At 45.4% G+C, this 23,036-nt stretch overlaps 1 protein-coding gene across 1 annotated transcript in view; it reads right to left on the bottom strand.

The window, feature by feature from the left end:
- Nucleotides 1–14,619: 14,619 nt before the first annotated feature.
- The window catches only part of LOC119397264 (palmitoleoyl-protein carboxylesterase NOTUM), a 39,468-nt gene continuing 31,051 nt past the window's right edge, over nt 14,620–23,036 (bottom strand). The window contains exons 7-9 of the mRNA XM_037664695.2: nt 17,096–17,284; nt 16,144–16,244; nt 14,620–14,762 (exon numbers count right to left, since the gene is read on the bottom strand). Of these exons, the coding sequence (XP_037520623.2) occupies nt 14,620–14,762; nt 16,144–16,244; nt 17,096–17,284 (433 nt within the window). The remainder of the gene's footprint in view (nt 14,763–16,143; nt 16,245–17,095; nt 17,285–23,036) is intronic.

Genomic DNA, 23,036 nt, shown 5'->3' with positions numbered 1-23,036 from the left:
GCCACTGTAGTAGCTTTAGTACACGGGAGCCTACTTGGCAGGACACATGTTTATTGCAACTTGCAATACAACGGAATGAATGCAACGCGCACACTTGGCGGTCTTATAAGCTAACAGAGAACTAACAGTGACGTATGAGAGCCAACCCTTACACGTGCATCGTATCTTAGGTACGATACGCAAAGCAACGAGTGACGTCAGAGCATGACCAACGCACGTTCTATCTTAAGTGGAATAGCACAACATATACTCCTTTGAAGACACGGTTCACTTTCGTGTTACACCGATTCCTATGACGGAGGAATCAACCATGTTTTTTCATGTTGAAAACTCAGCCTCGGTTCATTCATATTAAATATGACAGCGAGAATGGACTGGGCACCACCACCGCCGCTGCTCAGGTACAAAGGAATCGTAGAGCACTATTGCTTCCACCATTGCCGGTATCCTCCCCCCGCCAAGGGTCTGGATAAGGCGGGAGTAAGAATCCTACGCGGACTTCGAACGAACACATTGCTATGCCCGGCCATATTACCATGCTTCGATCCCGCACTCACTGGGAGGTGCAAGCACTGTAGGGAGACAACCGATGTCTACCACATGGTATGGGCCTGCCCACACAGCCATTCCTCCCATCTCCGACCCAACGCGAGATGACCGGGAGGCGAAGCTGCTTAGCTGCTCTGACCTAGGGGCCCAACAAGCCCTCATTACGCGAGCAAAAGCAGCGGTGTCGTCCAATGACGTCCCGGACTGAGGATGTCACCTAGTCGGTAGGGCCCTTTCAGGCGCTCATACACTCTCTCTCTAGTAATAAAGTTTTCGACCACTACCACCCATCAACACGGTGACAACGCCTCGTTGTTCACATTTGTATTGCTGTCAGGTTAGGTGTATACGCCCTGTACCACGTGCACGTACGATTTCTACGTCGAGTACAAGGAAGGCGGAGCCCTACGCACGGTCATCGAGCGGGTCGAGTTTTACACTGCGGCCGGTGGAGGAGCAGCCAGACGCCAGGAGTCCCGCATCATCCCCATCAAGGAGACGGAACACCTCAAACGGCTGGAGGGTGGGGACTCTTGTGCGGGTGTGTGTCCGGGTCTGCGGTAGAGGTATGACCTCGCGGGCGCCGCACGGTGCTTCCAACGTTACCAATCGCCCATGCGAAGGGACGCACAGGCCATTGACTGTGAAAGCAGTCGTCCTCCAAAGACAAGGAGGCCAGTCGCAGCAATCCGAGGAAATTCCGGACGCCGTGTTTCCCGCAGTCCGTCAGAAAGGCGGTACGGTTGCGGGCCCGTGTAAACCACGGCACGGTCCTCGGTATGGTCAGTCACTATCAGCAGCGCCTGCACTACTGTTGCGCAATATAGGCGACCGGTGTACTCGCATGCTTCTCACAGGAATTTGATAAAAAAAATTCACCGAATTTCACAGATCTCCTTTTTTGATTTATCCCGCCTACGGTAAGGTCAGATGATTGCGCATAACGCACGTGTGGCGGCGTACGTCAATTCTCGGTGTTACCTCACACATTCCTACTCAGAAGGAAAGCAATAAGACTATTTTAGTGCTTTGCACGTTCAAAAACACTTTTTTTTTTAATTCGAAAGCCTGCCCTTAGGCATCGTAAATGCGAACGCCAAAAAGCATGGCGTAGTTAAAAAATTTCGGCAGATCCCACGTACCGTGGGAGTCGATGTTATGCGAAGCATGCGGCGGGTAGGTGACTGTGGCCTAGTTTTTTTTAGGAGCGAAACGTTACAATATGACGCTAAAGATTTGTATAAATTTTATACGCACACATATATGTTGAACAGCCGCACATGTGTTATATAACCAGTTGTTTACAGTTGGGTAACGCTGGCAACGGCAACGTGGGTATTACCAACACTAGAAGCGGTAAGCTGATATGTAGTGCTTATACTTGTCCCTTATGATGGACAACGCACGCAAGTTTCACGAACCCGTGTGCATCTGTGAAAACGCTTCTTGACAGTTCTTGAACAAGGTCATCGTCACCGTGGTCAGTGAGCACGAGCAGCTTGGTCATCACTTGTTATTGGATCCGGTCCTGATCGCGGTGACGAGGAGTCCATGTGTAGTGAAGTATGATGTATAGTAGAGCTGTTCCAAATCGCGGATGCCTCGGTTTGGAGAGACAGTTTGTCGACGACAAACTGTCTGTCGATACAGCCAGCGACATGTAGGAACCTGAAGTCACCCTTCGCGTTGGTAAGGTATAGGCCGCCGAGGCTGGTAGGCCTGTATAGTGCTTCGTAGACCAACATCAGTGGACGGTGCTTGTCGTTTTCGTAGACTACCTGGGCGTATGTGGCCTACGTAGCCTAGTCTACAAAGCAGCTGTCATTCAATGTGGCATCATCCTCGGTCAGCATGAGGCCATCGCCCAGCCTCGTAAGAAATGAAAACACTGCGTCGTTCTGGCGGACAAAGTGCACTTTACGGTGCGATGATGTGAATATCATACGTAACTTTACGTTTGAAGACGTACGCGACAGGATTTTCCCGCTATTCATGTCATGACATAACAGTCATATTCGTCAGATCCTCTTACCCTCCCATGCCAATTTTGGTCTGCACCAAGTTAAGGAGGCGATCATGAAAGCACCCAGACGTAGGCGGCTAGAGAGATAGATAGATAGATAGATAGATGGATAGATAGATACGTAGATAGAAACGCTCAAACTGCCAGAGGTTCGCTAAGAAATGCTTCGCACTTAATATTTGTGCCGTAGTAACATTTCAAGGCCATGCCTAGCCGAAGGTTGACACGATGACGTTCTGTGAAAAGAGAAAGGTTGGACAATGGGATGAATGCGACGACATTCCTAATGGTACTATTGAAGAGTGCAATTTGAGAACCGGAAATTTATTGTATAAATGCCTGAAGAGCACTTTACCCCCAAAGTTGGAGTCGTGCTTGTAATAGGAGTGAATAGTTAAAACTAGACAAAAAAATATATCGATCTGGCGCTTTGACTTAATATTATCACAAAATGTGATTTATCCAGCAGCGGAAACGCGAAATGACACTCTTATCTTTTAATGCGTTTACTATGCTAAAACATCAAAACGAGGAGACGACATACATTGGACCAGCGTATTTTATATACAATACTGTTACTTTATTAGTACAAACTTATCTACAAGGCAGTTATACATGACAACAGTGCAACCCTGAGTTGTAAATGTGTAAAAAGGGGCACACAATGCATACAGCTGTTCTTTATACCCGTTTTGTTCCGCATATCATAAAACATAGCGCATTACAACACACACAGGCAAAAAACAGAGAAGACTGGCATCCGCGTGTGAAAATGGCGCATATAATATACATAAAACAACAATGATTTACATGAATGGCTGCTATCATTTCCAGTCTGAACGGCAGTGCATTATAGAAAGGAGAGACATTGTTACGATAAATATACGCATATTGTTTGCTGTATCTAATCTAACTGCCACGAAATAAGCATGAGAATGCAAGTAATGCACCTGAAACTCGTTGATGATCTGCGGGGTGCGCATTCAATAAACGAGCGCTCGTCTATTTGACGAAACACGAGAGAATCGTCTGATTATTATCTCTTCACACCATTACCGCCCTATCTGCAATCAAATAGCCTGTAAGCACATCTGCGCATTACATATTTTGAGCAAAAGGTACTCCACTACAATGCTGTTTGGTCATGCTCGATGTCTCCGTAAGAAAGAGAAATGTTTCAAAATATTACGTCGGACAGTGACTGAATAAGAGGCAATCAGCTGCGGCGAAGCGACTGGCTTTAAAAAAGAATTCACCGACGATTACGATACTGCTAAAGCGAATTCTGAGCGCAGCGCCGTGTTGGGGCAACCCCAACTGTGTTTGAACTTTTGGCTTTCCGCAAGGTATCGCCTGAGCCGTAAATCATCATTTTTGTGAAGTAGGACGGCACCTACTACGCCATTATTCGTCTTTCTGCCGATAAGCGAGGTACCCGCTACACATCTGGAAGGTATTATGTGCACTTTGTTGATCCTGCATGTGGCTGATGACGACGAAGAATTATGGCTGAACACTTAGCACTGGATGGGATGCATTAAACCACACACTGGTTGTGCAGTTTGCATTGTGTGATGACTGGTTGTTATTTTACTTTTCTGTCAAGCTATATTATATCAGTTAACGCGATTCCTCGCCCGATATGACTCCTGCATAGTGTCGTTCTGCAAGAGAGATTCAAGCATCAGCGTGGCTCCATGATAGAATACTGGACTGCCACGCAGACTGCCGGTGATCAAATCGCATTGGATCCTGGGTATTGTTTTCTTATTTCATTTTTTCACGTCGATCAGTAACTTTTTCATGGATATCGATTACGACGGCAACGGCGATAGCAACGCCGCTCAACGCAGGAACGGGCGCCTAGGAGCTGCGCTCTAAAACAAAATTTAGTGGTGTTTGTTCTCGCTGAAGTGCCAAGCAGGATATTGTTTACGAGGTTCGTTGTCAAAATACATAAAAAATTCTATGTAGGCCCGCTGCTTTACTGGACACGCACGATTTGCTGCTATGTTTCTTCGGAGTTTCAGAAACGTTAGCGTCGTCATCTCCACGAACAAATTTTTTTCTCGCGAGATCACTGCAGCGTAAAATTTAACTCTTAAATTGACCGTACTACGTTATATTAGACTTATTGTGCTGACTACATAACAGTACCCGTATAAGCATCTCAAAAAGCAAAATAAAAGCAAATTACAAATACGAACGACAATCGGTTTCTGTTTACAGCAGGACTTTCTGCCAAGATCACAAGTCGCAATCTTACTCTTTTCCTCAGTAGATGAATCAACACAAGGCTTGAGGAAATTACAGGCAAATCTAAGCTTCACGACACTCCAGAGTAATTAAGCTGTTTTTATACTGAATAGGTGAATATTTCGAATGTTGCCGTCTTCCAGCACATGGTGCTGCCTTACCCATAAAATGTGGGGCATTGAGTTTAGTAAGATTTGACAACTTTGTAGTGTCGTCAGCTGCAATACCACCACAGAGATGTGTTCGTTAGACACAAGTGTTGAATCAATATCGAACAGTGTATGCGTTCGCTGCTCTAAAAAAAGTAAATCGATGTAATAGGCGACTAGAATAATGATCAAAATAAAGGTAATGTTGATTCATAGAGAAAGTGATTCAGAGTCGACGCTTACTTTCGGCAATCTAGATGCATACATAAAAATGCTTTTCTGATTGCTTCATGACACTCCAATAAATTAATTGGGTGCAGCGGAGCGAATGTTCCCAACCGTTGTTCAGCCAATATCACCACGTTCTTTCTAATTTTGACTTCTCAAAATACTTTCCCTGGCATTCATTAGAGGAAGTAATGAACACTGTAGCTTTAGCGATTTCACTAAGTTGGGGAAAGCGGGGATTCAGACTATTTCAATTGAAACATCTCCACGTACACTGGCATCGTCGGTCAGCTTTTCCTTTAGAAAAACAACATCTAGAAACGACGTTGTTATTGCGTAACGAGACCCGTGCTCCTTGCGTACACGTAAATATTCACAATTATTTCGCCTATGGTCCTGCAGTATGCGTATCAGCAATGTGCACAAAAACGAAAGAATTCCTGCCGTTCGTCGAGTATAGCGCATGTGCCTTAATGGACAAAACGTTACAATGCATGGTTTCTCTTTCTTACTGCACCGAGTTTCGGGAGCAGTATATTATATTGTCAGCAGATATCGCTGACTCCATCGAGGTCCAGTATCGTATGTTGGGCTACGAAGATATTCTCTTAAGGTCACGGTACGTCCTTGTCCAATCTTCGATCGTCTAAATCAAGGCCGTACTGCAATATGAACGCATGCGTAGTGCAACAAAATATACACGCAAACACCAAAGAAGCAAGCTACCATTACGCTACTAGGTCTGGACATGTTACAAGCACTCCAAGAATTACTCCTTAGCCTGATAGGGTTGCTTCGTGCCCACAATTTCTTTCTCTCCTAAGAAAAGGAAAACGACGCGGGTGTGCATTACATCGCATATACCTTTCGCTACTAGAAGGGCAGTTTGCCCTTGCGTTGTTATTTAAGCTGCAAGTTGTTTTCTTGAACATTAATTGACCACATCGTATCCTTAAGCATCAGCATACTTTCAGCAGTCACAGCTTCTGAAGGAAACAAAAAAAACGTAGTGCAGCGTGGAACAGATGGCCAGAATTTGACAAACAGATACCCTTAGAAAACAAAAAGCAAACGCCGAAGGCGCGAAAGAGCGCGTGTTAGTGGGTGACGTCAGTTTCATAACACGTGCACTTCCAAGTTTACAGGGAAAGATTTAAGAACAAGCAGACAACGCAGTCTCGTTTGCTATTTCTGCATAGATATGTCTAGAACCAGTAGCCCGTGTTAACATAATATGGCCATACAGAAGAACTTCGAAGATTAGATGCGGAGTGTTGTAGAATTTCCGAAGCTATTAGCTAGTTCCTGGTATTATCTGCAAATTTGTTAAAAATGAAATTAGTAATGCGTTTGGCCATAGATGGCTTTAGTGAAAGGCTGCAGATACCAATACAGAGATTGTATTCATGCGCTTTAGAGCACACTGGCCTCGTAGCTTTTGAAAAGCATGCAGCACCATAACACAGATCACAATTGGGAAATTCATTGAGTCAGTGCTAGTTGGACACGTTGCAAACAGGTTAAAACACATCAGAAAAAAATATCCAGAAGAGCTCAATCGAAACTGCACATGCACACTTCATTTTTCACTTGTTGTTCCCACTGCCTCAAGCGTTTAGATGTATCCATGAATGCTTTATAAATGCGACTTGGCCATGCTACAGTGGAGCATCTCTCCTTAATCCAGACTCGGAAGCTGTCACCATTGAAATGCTTTTGTAGCTAAGCAATGTCACTGTTGAGAGAAAGGCAGATTCGGGAGGACTACAAGAGTCTTCTGTCTTCTATCACCACAGCGGTTGCACCTTCAGGGCATAAAAACAGATCGGTTAGCCAGAAAGATACATCCAGGGCTCATCAGTAAGTGAACACTCACGACGCTGCTGAAGAACCACGAGAAGGGCGACGTTGCTTCTCAGACACACCCTAACCTTTCCTTCACACCAATCTGTTAATTATGATTTTTGATTCAAGCATGATTGGTGATTCTTTTAAACAGATACGTTGATTCAACGTCCAGTCCAACTCCGAACAGTGGTACACAGGTAGGCCTCCTGAAGGTTTACCACGGACACTAGCACTTAACACCATAAGCCTGAAAACAGTTTGACACATGACTGGCATTTAGTTCAGCCTCTGCTGGCTTTGTCCACAACGCAGGGGAGGTGTTTACCGGAGGCTGGTCGGTCAAGGTGATTTGATCGGATGATGCGCTGACAGATCAATATATTGTTTCCGCTGACCCTATTTGTGTGAGATTTAAGTTGGCAAACGCAGGGGCTTGACGTACTCACACCATAGGAACGGGGATAGCCCCAGTATAGAAGTCAGCACTCCTTAGACTGTCCAGAACGCGCAAGCAGCAACTTGCCCGCTGTCACACCGCGCGTCCTTTAAACCAAGACCTCTTCAGTCAGCTGGAGTACATCTCTTCCACACTGATGACATGCACTGTAGTTGCGGCACGCATGTACGCTTGTACTTGGCGCATGTGATCAGTCGGCGTGCAGAAGAGCGTCTGGCTCCATGGCTGCAAGCGCCGCCTGGTCCAGTCCCAGCGCTGCTGCGACAGCGGCGACGTCAAGGCCGAAAGAGCGCAGCAGATCGGAGAATCGAAGCTCACGGCCAGTCATCGGGTCCAACATGCGTGGGCAGCGGCGGTTACACTGCGGCCACGCGCAGCTGTCCATAAGCCAGTGTTGACAGAGGTCCTCGTGCAGCCGCCAACGGTGCTGAGCATGCCGACTGCCCGGACGCTCACGGGAGCGACGCCTTGGCTCCTCGGACCTCAGAGGTGCCGATGTCGCGGCTGCAAAAGACGGCGATGTCATCAACCACATAGGCGGTAGACGGGCTACATATTGTGATTAGGTCACTTAAATCCTAATACTTCCTTTCTAGTTCAGTAAATTCTAATTCTTTTTCTAGCAAGATGACACGCGTAGAGTAACGGAAGGCTCACGTGCTCGTTTCAGATGCACAAAGAATGCACAGTTGCGCTGTGTGCTTGTTCGCTTTCCAGTTCCTTTGTTCTTCCGCGCTGTCTTCGTCAAGATGCATTACTAACCTGCCCCGCAAAGCACCCTTCCTAAATAATTAATTGTGTGCTGTGCTCTGAACTGAGGAACACAGCGATCATCAGTTTTTGATGTATGATTGATTTGTCATCAGTGCACAAAAGCACTGATGATAAATCAACCATACATACAGACCTATTTGCCTAATTTCAGATATGTGGCCATAAATAGAGCACTCGGACCATATCTTCGTGAACAGGATTATTGAACAAAATACGCTGGTCATAGCGTTATAATTAATTCTAGTGATTATGTATTTGAAGCGCGAATCCACTAATATATCATATAGCGACGCACTCATGAAAATAACTGATTATAACGAAGCGTATCATTCTACAATGCAATTTTGGTTTATCTTCTACACTGCTACTAGCGGAAGAAACTTCGTGTCGCACTTTTTGCCCCCACTACTCTGAGCTTTCTATGTACCTATTAGGATATCAAAATTTATACAGCAGTTCCTCCCGTGAATGTTCAAGTGAAAATTTGTCTCACTAGAACAATTTGTCAGCCCCGACAGATCACAGCATAGAGCTGGACACAAACACAAACGTTTGTGTATCGCTCTACTCTGTGCTCTTTGTTCTTGCTACCAAACTGTTTCAATGAATAAATACGAACTCGTCCGCACATCTTTCCACCTGAAGTATTGTATTCCACACGGACACATATCGCTTAGTATACCATGACTTGCGAAGGCTAGTTTCCATGCATGCTAGCGTCACAGTACGCAAAGGTGTCGAAGTATTTTCATATGACTGCCCCAGAAGGTTGACCAAGGTTTTTACTTACAATATTCTCCTTTCCTTGCCTTCCGCAAGCCCTTTCTGTTGTGTCTGCAATTCTTTCGCCTTCTCTTCATCTTTCGACGTCTTGTCTTAGTTTTCTGTGCATGGCCGTTTGTCATCACTGTTGCAGACACGTCCGCGAACATTCTGTGTCGAAAGCTATAAAGCAGAAGAAGAAAGTACGTTCTGTTTAAAAAACAAGTGAGCGATTGACAGTGTCAGCTGAAAAATGCTTTACTAATGACACTTAGTTTTATGCACCATTTGTTCTCTTCCTGAGGCAACATAATATAGAAGGTTTCTTTTTTTTAAGAATTAGGATACAGCGTTGCCCTGTGTACACTGGTACCATATGAATGTCATGTGTGTCAATAGGCAGCACAGCTTTAGCGCTACGTTATAAAAGCTGACTTTGCCATGTGCGTTGTTCAGACTAAGCTTTCTTTGCTTATTTTATCTACGAGCTAAAGGTCCTGTATAAAAAAAAACAAAAAATAGGCCATTCAGAAAAGCATACGCCATACACCATACGAAACTCAGACCAATTGTAACTTGAATGTGCCCAAGCTGACGATGTCACTACCAACCAAAAGCATGCTGAAACAATAGCAGCGTCGCTTTACAGGCACGCTGCATAATCATATGGAAATGCCTGCCAAGATCGAAGCCAGGTTTTAGCAGTGTTGTAACAGGATAGTGTGGTGAAATCAACAGCATCGCATTTTCATTTCTCCTGCCCGGTCTCGCTTAATCTTTTCTTTCCCAGGTTCCCGATTTCATCTGTTAACCTAAGTCAATTCTTGTAGTCATTATAAGAGATACGTAAACGGAAAGCTAATTCTTCTAAATCCTTCTATAAAATATGGTAATTGAAAATTTTCTTTTGTATGTAGCACAAATTTGCCGCGATAGGGCTGGAGAACTGGAAAATGCGGGCATTAACTTTACAAGATGCTAAGGTGCATAATGGACTAGTTAACTAGATTTCAGCGAACAAGAATTATCTTATTCATATAGCGCACAGTTTGGAATTAATAAGTCGAAGAAGCCATCGATATGAAAAAGTATGCAAACTCAAAAGGAATTTATTTCTAGCGCAGTTTTCCAGATAAATGTCCAGCCAACAGTAAAGATCTGTTGTTGTGCTTACTTCTTTATGACGAAGTACTTTTTATGCATTAAAAGAAAATCACTTGCCCCCCCCCCCCCGAATCTACCGGCCACCAAAATAAATGTTATTTCTCTCTCTCTCAGAATTATTTCGAAGTAGCTTCATCAGAAATGACTTGCGCAGTCACCGACATCACTCTCTTATTAACAGCATGTGCACTGTAATTTTGATGTTAATAAATAGAAGTTAATAGTCATAATCAGTTATGATTGAATAATAAATTTTCATTGCTTTTGAAAATACGGTAATCATGTTATAGTTACCCAGATAAAATGTCACTGTGGTGCACACCACCAGCGATGTAAAAAAATAAAGCCTGATAAAGAAAAAAAAACATCATTTCCATAAATAGTATCTCAAAACTGCAAGAGATTGAGCATTATTAGCTTCGTTGTCTGACACCTCTGTGACAAATAACGCAACAATGGTATTACATTAAAAAAAATTCTTTAAACTGGAGACTAGTAGTGGTCACCTATACTTGAGCATATCAAACCACTGAAGCGGAGCGTGGACTATTAGTGCAGAGGGAAGTTTCACCAGCCTTGTCTAATGCACTTGTGAATGAACTCATTCTTGAATTTACCGAATGCAAGATTAGATTTCATATCGGCTTCGCCGCAGGTGCTTTTGCGAGTGAAAATAATCGCGTTGAAGAGTAATACACTCGCTCACCTCGTCTCGTTTTCTTTAGCCGGAAGTCGGTCATATAGGTTATGGTTCGAGTGGTGCTCGTGGTGATTGTGTTCGTGCTTCTGGAGTTCCCAGCAGCGTAGCGCCTGAGGCAAGGATATTCCGCAGATTTCAATCGCCTGCCAGTTCCTGAAAAAAAAAAATTAACCGCTCAAGAGGGTGAAAGAAGCAGCGGGAGGCTTGCGAGAAAGAAAAAAAAATCTTTCCAGATTGCCATTCTTAGGGGCTACAAAACTAGCGAGTTAACGGTCCTGTTTGAGCAAGTTTTCATTGGCTTGGTCTCAAAAAAGAAGGACACGTGCCCCGCCACAGTGGTCTAGTGGTTACGGCGCTCGGCTGCTGACCCGAAGGATGCGGGATCGAATCCCGGCCGCGGCGGCTTCATTTTCGATGAAGGCGAACATTTTTGAGGCCCATGTACTTAGATTTAGGTGCACCTTAACGAACCCCAGGTGGTCGAAATTTCCGAAGCCCTCCACTACGGCGTCCCTCATAAACATATCGTGGTTTTGGGACGTTAAACCCCAGATACTATTATAGAATGAACACGTCTGGCGCTGCCACTAACTCACTTTACCATCGCTTCATTACGTGAGATTCAGTTTCTATTTCCGGGGCCTCCTTAAAGGTTTCTGCATATGAAAAATTTCGAGGTGACGTGCTTGATTCGCTTCCACGGCAGTGGCATTTTGAAGGGGCCGAGTTACAAGAACACCAGCGTAAATAGATAGATGCACGTTATAGATAGGGCTCCGTATTTTGGTGTTTATTTTCTTGAAAATCGGCGGGTGTTTATCAGAGTTTATATTTTTGAAGGAAATTCGGCGTTTATCGGAGTTTACCTCTCGTAAGTCCCCAATTCTCCGACATTCCGAGTTTTGCATTAATCTCACAACCCCAAAATCTTAGGTCAATTCATAACTGAATACTAAAGCATCAAAACAAACGAAACACATTTTTCTTCTAGAAGGCTTTAATGCGCAAAAACATATACGAACAAGCGAAATACTTGAACACAAAACACCTGCATTTGTGCGTATAACAACCTTATGCTTAAAGTTTATTGTAAAACACGCAAGCATACTTTGCGAGGTTGCTGTCAGTGATCGAAGCGCGCTCCTTTCGATTGACGATGATCAGCTTTGAAAATGCCCTTTCACCGTTAGCGCTAGAGACAGGAAGCGCCAGAATACGCAACGCGCAGCAAGAGAGCACTGGCCACTGGACATTGTGAAGTCTCCAAAACGACAGGCGTTCAACAATGCTACATATTTCATAGCACGGATAGTTCGCAAAATCACTCAGGAACTGGCTCATGCCACTTTCAAGAAGCACTAACTGAAAAATAGGCGCATAGGTTCGGAAGATCAGGACATGAAAATTAAAGTCCCAGAAAAAAATCTAGGGACTTGAAAGGGGCGCTGCAACACTTTTCCAAGTAGCCATGGAATGGCTTCACTAAAATAGCCTACTTCCTCGACCACTGCAAAAATTTTTAGAATCCGTTCAGTACGAGCGGAGTTACAAAGATTTGTGGCACGCTGTAATTTCTCTCTTCTCTCGTCGTGACGAAAGCGCCGGAAGCTAAGCTGGGAGGGGGCATAGGGGAAGAAGGTACGTCACGCGCGACTCGTGACCTTGAGAACTTTTTCTTAATTTTTCTTCGAACGCGTGCACGATCGCGCGCGCACACGGGCAAGTGACGGCCTCCCGCGGCGGCCGCAGTAACTACCAAGCGCGCAATGTTGACATCAGCCGATGGCGTGGTATTTGTGTCAGTACACGCAGTGATTTTGAGTCGATAGCATCATTTGTCGAGAAAATAGGAAGCGATTTTTAGCGGATCTTGAGAACTCATTGTAAATCCGAGGCCGCGTGCCGCGCTATAATGTTTGGCTCGCATGTTCTCGGGAGCCTCGACTACCGATCGGCAGCATTTTCTGACCACGATGAAAAAGTGTTGCAGGACCCCTTTAAAGAAAACGAAGCGACGATGTGCTTCTCACAACGGCCTGCCATTGGTATCCGGCTTTCCGGGGGCAACGGTAGAAAGTAAGCATTTGAATGCAATATCATGGGACCTCGGTCACCATTTTCGTCAAAAATCACAGCATATCCACGGAGTGAATGATGATGAGTGGGCGAAGCTGCGGAGGTTCATCGGTAAACCGTGAATCTTCCGTGAATTCTGCCCAGTACATCATCACCGACGTGAGATCGGGCGCGTTTATACTAAAGGTTAGATGAGTTATGACGACTTGCAGCACACTTTAATTTTACATGTACGCTGTGAATTTTCATTGTTTAGAAAACCATTGCTTAGAAAACATCTGGCGTCTTTCGTTAAGCAGCTGGCGTCTTTTCGTTTTGCTTTAGAAACATCTGGCGTTCTTTCGTTTTGCTTTTACAAAACATCTGGCGTCTTTTGTTGGTTTATTTCATCAGTCAACGGCGTTTTGAACAAAATTTTAATTGTTTAATCGCGCACAGGAGAAATCTCACCAGGCACTACCTTGGAGGTAAAGAATGGCTGCTAATGGGAATGAGAGACAGAAGAAGTCGGCTTTTAGCTAACGCTGCGAATTTTTTATTGTTCAACAACGCACAGGAAAAATCTCCCACCGGCACCACCTTGCAGGTCAAAGCGTAAGACTGGTTACATACTACGCTACGAGGGACGAACGGGTGCCGCTATACGGAGCTTCGCCCCTAAAAAGCATGCGTAACCATACTCCTGCGCATAAAAATATTGCGCAGAAAGCCCGACTGAGGGGGGGGGGGGTCTTCTTCACATGAGAAGTTCGGGTTGCCAAGAGTTGGGCAGTCGGGAAATACACAAAGGAAGTTCACCGGCCTAAGAGTAATCAAAGAACGCATTTAGGCATCACGCTGCCAAGCTCGCGGACATGAATTCAATTCCCGGCTATCGAGGCCGCATTTGGACGTGGACGACATGTAAAAACACTCTCGCACTGAGGTTTAGTCGCACTATAAAAAAACCCTGAAACTGAAATTTCATCCGATTTCCCTCCCTACGTCACGCCTCACTGTCGTATTGTGGGTTTGGTGTAGGTAAAGCATCAGAATTTAGCTTGTTTTTGATATTTCGCTTCACTTCTACAATTGTGCATATGTTTATAGAATCAAATGTCTTCTCACGAATGTAGACTTACCTTTTAGTGAGAATCTCGTGGGAAATACAAGACGGTGCAAATAGAGCCCTGAAAGAAAAGGTTGAATTACGAACTATTTTGGCCTTTTGTAAAATGTGCTTGTTAGCAATAATAGGATATAAATTGAATAGACACTCTGAATTTCAGTATAGTGCTACAAATAACTTTTAAGGTGATAGTTTCAGCGCAAACCAGGACTAACCACAAAGAAGAGATGGGACAAGCACCGGCACTGTGCTCTTACTTGTGGTCTGTCATGGTTTGCACTGAAAGTTTCACCTTAAAAGTTATGGACCAACTATCCTATATCTATCACATTGAAAGTATACTTAAGGGCCGACCGCTGCCAAGAATTGTTGCCTGAAGGTAATAAATACCAATTAGGCGACTCAAGCACTGCTGGCGTTTCGGATCGTCATATATACAATATTTACGTTAATACTAAATTTATCCGAACTGGTTTGAAGCGCTCGAAACAACGTGCTGATGCTTGGAGTGTAACGACATTGGGCTTACGTCACGTTCATGAGTGTGCTACGAAGCTTGCTGCCCAGGGCGTGAATGTAGTCCCAATGGGCCTTGCTTGAAGGGGCAGCGACATTGTTGACAACCATCTGCGCTTCGTCGAACACCCACTGAAACACAAATGTTGGTGCTGCAAAAGGGATACAGAGAAAAAAGAAACATGTCCCATCAAAACTGTAATCATTTATAAAAGCAATGGTGGTACTGCGACTGGTACTCGCCACAGGCATTCACTTTTTTTTGTTCCATCTTATTTCGATACTTTTTCCGCACTAATCGCATACTTCATGTTTTAGCAGTGACCTTGTGGTACCTGCGCAGGTACTACAAGGTCTCTGTCGCGCATGTGGCCTATATCGTCACGCTAGTGGGCTCAGTCTGCAATGTGCATGCCTGACAGTGGTGGTCAAACCAATCTGCCCGTTAAGCCATGCACAAATGCACTGCTCCAAAGAATAAGAACCCTTAACAGTTGTTCAAATGCGTGAGCCAGAGCTTTTAAGGGATTTGTGGGTGCATTACGCTGCAAACCTACAGATTGCTTTCTGCATGCGAGATCTAGACAAGTTTCCCATGCATTCCCTGTGGCAGCTACTGAAGATGCTAAGTGACATTTCACTGTACCTGCAGGTGGGCCAATTTACCTACCGGACAACCTTCGCGGTAAGTCAAATTGCAGGTTGCCAGGTCATAACGTTACATGCACATCAGTCAAATAAAAACGAGGGGGACCGTGGGAGGTTCGCGTCGAAAGGGTAAGGGGGGGGGGGGGGAGTAAGGTGTGCCGCTTAATCATGGTTGTCAAAAGTAAGCACAACCTGACAATGATACTTTGATGGTGATAAGAAGGGTTAGAACTTCCAAAAAGAAAGACTTAATACTGACTGGTTTTCGTTGTGTATATTTCATATCGGATGAATTCGAGAGCCCTTCTTGAGCCCCCTCCTTCTAACCCTTTCGACACGAACACGCCTCGCTTTTTTTACTGATGGCTTTCTCTTTCCTATTGACTAACCCAATTCGGCACGCCGGCTCCTGCTTCTCCCCCACCCCGCTGTCGCATTTGTCCTTTCCTCCTCTTTCTCTTGGGTTGGGGGAGAGGGTGCAAAGAATACGCATACTCGTGATAGGGTAGGCGGTTGCAGCCTTGAATAAGACAACACCGCTTCGAAACATTGGCTCCAGTGACACATCGTGTTCAATAATTTTTCCTATCTGGAGATGCAACAGTATTTTAGTATCTTATTACGGTTTTGCTAAATGCATTACACCACAAGATTGCCGGACTCTCGCGCAACTTTGTTTCACAAAGGATAACAAGCAAACAGTACACCAGAGGTAGGATATGGTGTTGCGTATTGACCTTTGAAGAGCTTGAAACTCCAGGCTCGTACCTTTTATTATGCGAAACGAGATACTGGTTGCTTAACTGGAAACATTTTTGTGCAAGTTCGTTCCGAGCAAAAAAACTGCATAAGTTATCCGTATCTATACAGAAAGGAAACACCAACCTTTCAACGTCGGGTATATTCTGTAGCCAAAATAACACCTCCATTGTTCATAATCAGAGTAGAGCGGCTTGCAGCGGTCTGGAACTTGACCGTTCCACAACCTGGAAAGTAATAACCCGAAAAAGCCAACGTTAATGTTCACAGATAGCTAACTGCATGATTTGCTAGAATGAATGACAGTGGCGCACCGATGCCTGAGATATGTTAAGCACAACCGACACAGGTTAGGCAATCTTCGGTCGGATAAAGCGCAATGGATGTGGAGTAGTGACGCCCGATGTTCCGCCCACTTGTCTTCCCGCTATGCGACGGATAACTTTATGGTGCTGTCGACTTGCTTTTCGAGGTCGGCTATATGTTGACTCCATCTGAGTCGCCTTGTTATTCACCGTTGGATTACTGCAGCTGAAGCAATAAAATGGCATAGTGTGCAAGGTGCCTGCGTCCCCCTTTCCCGCAATGCCATGATTTTGTTTGAGTTTTAACCCCCCTCTCCCCTCCTTCCCCCAATACCCTTTAAAGCAATCCTGCCAAGGCTGTCGCTAACTAGGCGGGTCAACGCTCAAAGGGGATTCACTGAGAAAGGCATAGTAGGGTCCGCGGTTTACATAGGAAAACATAGAACACGATAAAAAGCCGCTAATTTGCTTAATTTTGCACATTTGCATTTCACAGCAGGAATATGTACTAGCCGTACTTGTGTACTGGTGGCGATCCGCAATTAAAAATTAGTTGTTCTTACTTTGATGATCAAATTGTACTGGACGCCGAAGCAATATGGCAGTTCTATTTGTGGATAGCATAACACTTGTGAACAATCTAAACGCTATGCATGCGCAGTAGCATGAATCATTTCTCAACTTTTACATCTCAGTACCTAGAGATGCAGGTGTCCTGAAGATCTTCAAGTGTCACACAGTTGAACAAAACATCGCTGCGAATGGCCACTTACCGAATGCCGCGCTTGATAGTTTCGACGGGTGCGCATGAGTAAGGTTCCAGGCATTCTCTTGCTTCAAAAGGCTCGTTGTCAAGGAACCATCCTGAGTCCACCACGCCGCGCACTTTGACTTTAGAATGAAGCGAGGCCAGCAAATCGGCGATCCTGTCCACGTTCAGCAAAACACCTGCACCCCCAGCACTGAAGGGAAAAATTAAATTACCAGTTTAGTGTATGCGGTGATGCAGAGAGCATACCAACGCTGTTTCTTTTTGCTTGTTTTTTTTCTACACTAGCAGCTCAAAACGGTTAAAAGTGGACATGATATTAGCCAGGCGATAGAAAGTCTAGCGTGTGCGCTCTTCAGTAACGATGGAAGGAATAAAACAAGAGTAAATTCGAGACATCTTTATGAATTGAACACGCACTTGAGACATTTTAGAGAGCTCGAGGCACCTTGTCACTTAAGTGTGAGCATAATGTATCAACCAAACTTGAACGTCTCAAGAGAAACACACAGGAAAACATGTAGTAGGGACAAAAGTATGCGTTCTTTCATAAACTGTTGCAGAACCATCGACGCTCAATTGTGAAACAGTCAAACCATGTGCGTACTGTAGCTCCCTGCTAAACGCCACCAGAGCCATCCTGTTTAGATGCCCTTTCACAAGACGTATGGCTTGCGGTCAGCCTCATGCCTTGCATACAATGTCTAGGCGAAAGGCCTGCACCATTACTTGCGGCACTGCGCTCACCCTTACATCGAAAGTTGCTCGACACCGCCAGTTCCCTTTCTCGCGACGTAATGCTATGGCATTTCTCCCGCATTAACAGCTACTCGACACAGTCTTTTTTACAGCAGAGCTGTAAATGACGCATCTGCTTGATTTTGCGAGGGTGGCTAGTAGTTTTAAGTTGTGAAAAGCGGCCGCTGAAACTGGTCCCCAAAGCGCGCCGATGCCGCTTGGGGCGCTTAGGCAGGGGCGCGCGTAAGCGCGGCCGCCGTACGTGTGAGCGTATCCTCCTTTCGCGATAGGAATCTTTCTCGTGGCGTTCGCTAGTTTTCGGTGAAAACTTCTTTGGTTCAGCAAATGTGGTTAGGCACATAACGCTGAAATCATTGAACGTCGCCACACTCTTGCATTTCTGTGAAAAAAAAAAAAGAGCGTCCCGTGGAGGCATCGGAGACGCGAGACTCGGTGTTCGACGCCAGCTGGGTGGATTTAGTAACATTGTGTATTTTCACGGCAAAATGGCACGCAGGTTATAAGTAGAGACCGGATTTTAGGCAAATGCCTATTTTGTTCCTTGCGTTCCTATCGCGCCACTTTGATATATGAGCAGAATTAGAGGTTAAGAAGGGCTTTTATAGTGTTTGTATAGTGCCTATAAATGCCTATTTTTGGCGTTTGTGCCTAAATGCTCACAAATGCCTATAAATGCCTATTTTCGAAATTGGCGCTTATATGAACGTTGTTCAGCCTCAAGATTCTATTTAAAGTGCGATTTGAGACTTTTATTCATATTACCGGGCAACATTGACTGTTCAGAACTGTTTAGGGTTCAACCTAATCCTCTAGTTCAGCCAACTTCCGGAAAACAACCGCTAGCAGCAGTGAAGTGGGACACGCAGCATTCGCCGCCGCACTGACATGGCACGAGCAGTTGGCGAATGCGAGACCGCGGTAAGTCGTCAGCGAAAATGACAGTGAAGAGCAAAGAAAGAAAAATGTGGTGTGCACGGGCTTTTTTTTGTAATTTACTTTGTAAGCTGTTCACTGCAGTAGCGTAACCATAATTTTTTTCGGAAAGAGAGAGGGGGGAGGGGGTTTCAACCATACTTTATGTACGTTCGTGCCATCGTTTGTATGTGTGCGTGCATATATACACATGCAAAACTGAAAATTTTCGGAGTGGGGGGTGGGGAGGTTTAACCCCCAGAAGCCCCCCTTCCCTGTGGTTTACTGTCAGGGGTGAAATTGGCGCTACGCAATTCGACCTGGCCAATAAGAGGAATCCCTCCCTTTTGTTCTTTTAGCGATCTGGCTATCTGCTCCCGTTCTGCTCCTTCTCAGTCATGCCGAAAGACACTCAGGAGTGTGTTGATTCGACAGTGGGCACTTGACTCACCGTGCAGAACACGGGAGAGACCATAATCTGCAAACCGTGCGGGACAAAGCACTGTACGGCTGTGTTCAACCGTTGGCACCTTTATGCCATTTTAAGCAATAACATTTGGTTTTCTGTCGTAGACAGAGGCCGCGCACGTCTTCGTTTGAAATTATTTGCATTTATGTGAAAATTTGTTGTGCCTATGTTTACTATTTTCGAAGCCTAAAAAGTTGTTTGGCCTGCCTATTTTTGGCGCCTAGAACGAGCTTTTTTAATGCCTAAAAATCCGGCCTCCAGTTATAAGACAAGCATTGTTACAAAGCTTCGTATTTTTGTGAATGCCCTAAATGTTTTTGTTTACCCGCAAAAATATCGGCACAAGAGCCTCACTTTCTTGCTCCTAATGCTCAACCAAGTTGTGCGGACTGCACCTTAGTGGTCACTTAGCCGCCCTAATTTTGTGGCGTCAGTCCGCGTCCGTGCACACCCATGCGAGAACAGAAAAGAAAAAAAAACTACGTGACTTCCTCCGTGCGAGCGACGACGTCATCGTTTCGCCACGGATCACGAAAATTTGTGGCGTCATTGTGACGTCATATGAAGGCGTCCGACACCGGTATTTCTGTGAAACAAGCTCTTTCACGCTATCGCATTAGCATGTTAGGAGGAGAAAAGTTGTTGTAGAGTCAGAAAAATAACTTGTTCTCTGCCTTAAAAGTAGGCCCGGTATGGAGTAAACTGGCTCCGTGAAATATTAATTCACTTTTACATGTAGTTTCCTTTCACGCTTCCTAGTTACACTCTCGAGTTTTCTTTTTAGTTTCGCAGAAAGAAGTGCGAACAACGGGCAGTCCTTGAACCACTGCCGAACGTCGCTTCCGTGATGTCTAATCCAAAGTCAGCTGCATAAATAGTGAAATTCTGGCATGAGTACTGCCGAAGTTCAATGAGAGCATTACTTTTCCTTGGATCACCCATACACCAACATGCATCCAAGCTCTGTCAAAGGAGGACGTTGAATAGTCAGTGCAGCTCGAGAACTGAAGTTTTACTTGAACAATCAAATTGAAGAAACAGGTGATTGTAAAAAAGGAAGTGTCGGAGGAAGGAGGTGGGTAGGGCCCCTAGTCCACGACTACACTGGCCTCAGCAGCCCGCGGCACTTAGCCGAGGCGCGCCACTTGGGCATCCTTTACCTCGCTGGCGAGCGAGCTGTCCCATTGCTCCCTTCTGAATTTGTATGCCGGAATGTAAGGCTCGTCAATATGGATGACCTGAGCTCGCATTCCCGCGAAATGTGAGCATGAGTTGGCGGGCCTCCACATCACGAAAAACACAAAATAAAACTCTAACAATGGACGCAGTGAATGTGATACACAAGCGCGTGTGGGGCACCTAGTGTGCCAAACGGGTATCTGGGCGAGAGACAGTCGCTCGATGAGTGCACTGTCTGCTGTATCGTTGCCCGTGGCTGCGATGTGTCCCAGGCATCATATGAATCGGTGTTCCTGCTGTACTGTTGCACCTAAGACGCGGGCGACACTCGTAGGAAAGCGGCCGCTAGTGATACAGCCACACGCTGTTCGAGAATTCATGATTATGTACGATACCTGCGTTATGGCTTGATTTCTTAGTTTTGATTACACGAGCTGCCAATTTCGTCTGGGAAGTGGTAGCCCACTTGGCCTTCCGCCACTAGGGCTTGTAAACCTTTGTGGCTTCCACCGTGTTTGCTGAGCTGGTCTTCGCTGAGGCGCAGGTGAACAAACCTGGCATGCGGACCGAGTCAACGGTGGCCAGCAACACGCCATTTGCGCCGCCTTGGGCTGCGTCCGTGTAAAGTGTGTCTGAGGCCGTCCTCATACTGTTTTGCGAGTTGCCTCGGGAATCGCGACGCGCGCTCACTGGTATGAGAGATCCATGTCTTTTTCTGCAGGAGCGGTGTTTATTTGGGCACAGATGTTGTCGAAAGTGGTACGAGTTCCTCGTCACTGTATTGCGACCGCACAGAATACCCTAAATCAGGTAGAATCTCCCTAGCTCAGGGCGTGAGTCTCTCCGCGAGGTAAGGACTGCGGCCTTCATCTCCTCGGAGCTAGTGTGATACCGAAGGCTAAAAGCAGATCACTCGTTGTTACAGTTGGCAGTTTGAGGGCAGTCTTATAGGCTTGTACGAAGGATGAGTATCGGATTGTTTGACCTCGTCCTTACCAATTTCTAGGTAGTGGAGACCGTACGTTACTCGGCAGATTACGAAAACGTGGATCATTGATTGCGTATCCACCTCGCCAAAGGTCATGAGAAGTGTTTTAGGTGTATGATCTGCGTGCGTATTGCCCTTTACTCATAGACCCAGTATGTGTTCTTTGACTACCTTGCGTATGGGGTGATCACCCACATTCAGAAGGAAGGCTTGTTTTCGTCTGTAATCCGTGCCGTGTACCTGAACAAATTCCGATTCTTCCGGGCAGCCCTCTGCCACAGCCCTCCGCAAAGAGATGCACTGCTGTTTCTGGCACAGTACGTTCTTTTTGTGCGAGAGAGCCTCGAATCACCCATACATTATGTCAACGGCATAAAGAGCATGTCCAAAGTCCGGAATTGACTTGAGCATTCAGGCTAGGCGAGTCATACCGATGTTGAGTGCGTGGATATATTTGTCTCCTGAAGCTGACCGCTGAATCTGCTTCATTTTGCCCATGAAAAAGTGCGAGAACTTTTTAGTGAACTAAAGAAAACTCACTACTCGTTCAGTTTATAGCTCATACACAGTATGCAAGCAAGACTGAAGGTGTCATTTCTGATGCTTGCAACAAGATTGATGACCACCCTAGAAAACTTTAGTGGGCCTAAAAACTTTCACAAAAGCCTTATTGTCTAGACCAAGTCTTACCATTATGCCTTATGATAGTGCAACGCTGCTCGAATCAAAGTCCTCGTGGCTCAACAGAAAGGTGAAGAACAGAAACTGAAAGGTGAGCCCGCTGCGCTAACTAGTGCCAATCTTTTTGACATCGGCTACTAGAGAACGGCTAAGCTTAGTGTAGAACAGGCCCTCCACAACAGAGCGAAACTCGAACAGTTCTTTGTAAACACCAGTCTTGCTGCAGTTTTGCGTAGCATCGTTTAAAGTAGAGAAATTTGATAAGGACAGGACTGTGTTCCATATGGGCTGATTTCAAACTTGCGAAGTTAAGTAGCTGTTATTTAACTTATGCAGCAAACGATTATATTCTCTGGTTCTAACTACCTGACCAACCATACGAGTGTCAGGTACGCTTTATTAAAGGACGTAGAAGTAATTTTTACATTATAGGGATCTCTAACGCGCGTTTAAATCAAAGCGCGCGAGCAATTTCACATTTCGCCTAGAAAAAAATTTCAGTTGCCGAGGGCAGGACCGCACCCGTGACACCGAGCTTAGCACTGTAGCTGTCAACCACTGTGCTAGAACGGCGGGTATTTGGTTTATGCAAGTTCATTATACTTGGTTTAAGCCCGAGCTACACGGAGCACTGTTGCCGGCGTTTCCTGGCGTTACGTCTCCCTGCGTCGTAACATCAATGCCGCCAGATAGGGCGACCAACGACACAAATAGCGCGCAGACTAACACAAGCCCAGCCTCGCACTATGTAGCCAGATGGATTACACCTGAACCCTCCTTTAACAGTGCGTACTTTCCGTCAATGAAGCCATAAGTTCTCCCTGCCCTATTTATAGTTTTGTGGCAAGAATATATTCAACGTATGGCGAAAGAAAATGCTACCCACGAAAGGTCTACTCCTAGTCTGTTTGTGCCACCCACTATAGAGAATAAAACAACCAGCCACCTCGCAAATTA

This window comes from Rhipicephalus sanguineus, chromosome 6, assembly GCF_013339695.2.
Source record: "Rhipicephalus sanguineus isolate Rsan-2018 chromosome 6, BIME_Rsan_1.4, whole genome shotgun sequence".
In the NCBI taxonomy this organism is placed as follows: Eukaryota; Metazoa; Arthropoda; class Arachnida; order Ixodida; family Ixodidae; genus Rhipicephalus; species Rhipicephalus sanguineus.
Note: the sequence above shows the minus strand (reverse complement) of the source record. Positions and strands in the feature narration are given on the sequence as shown.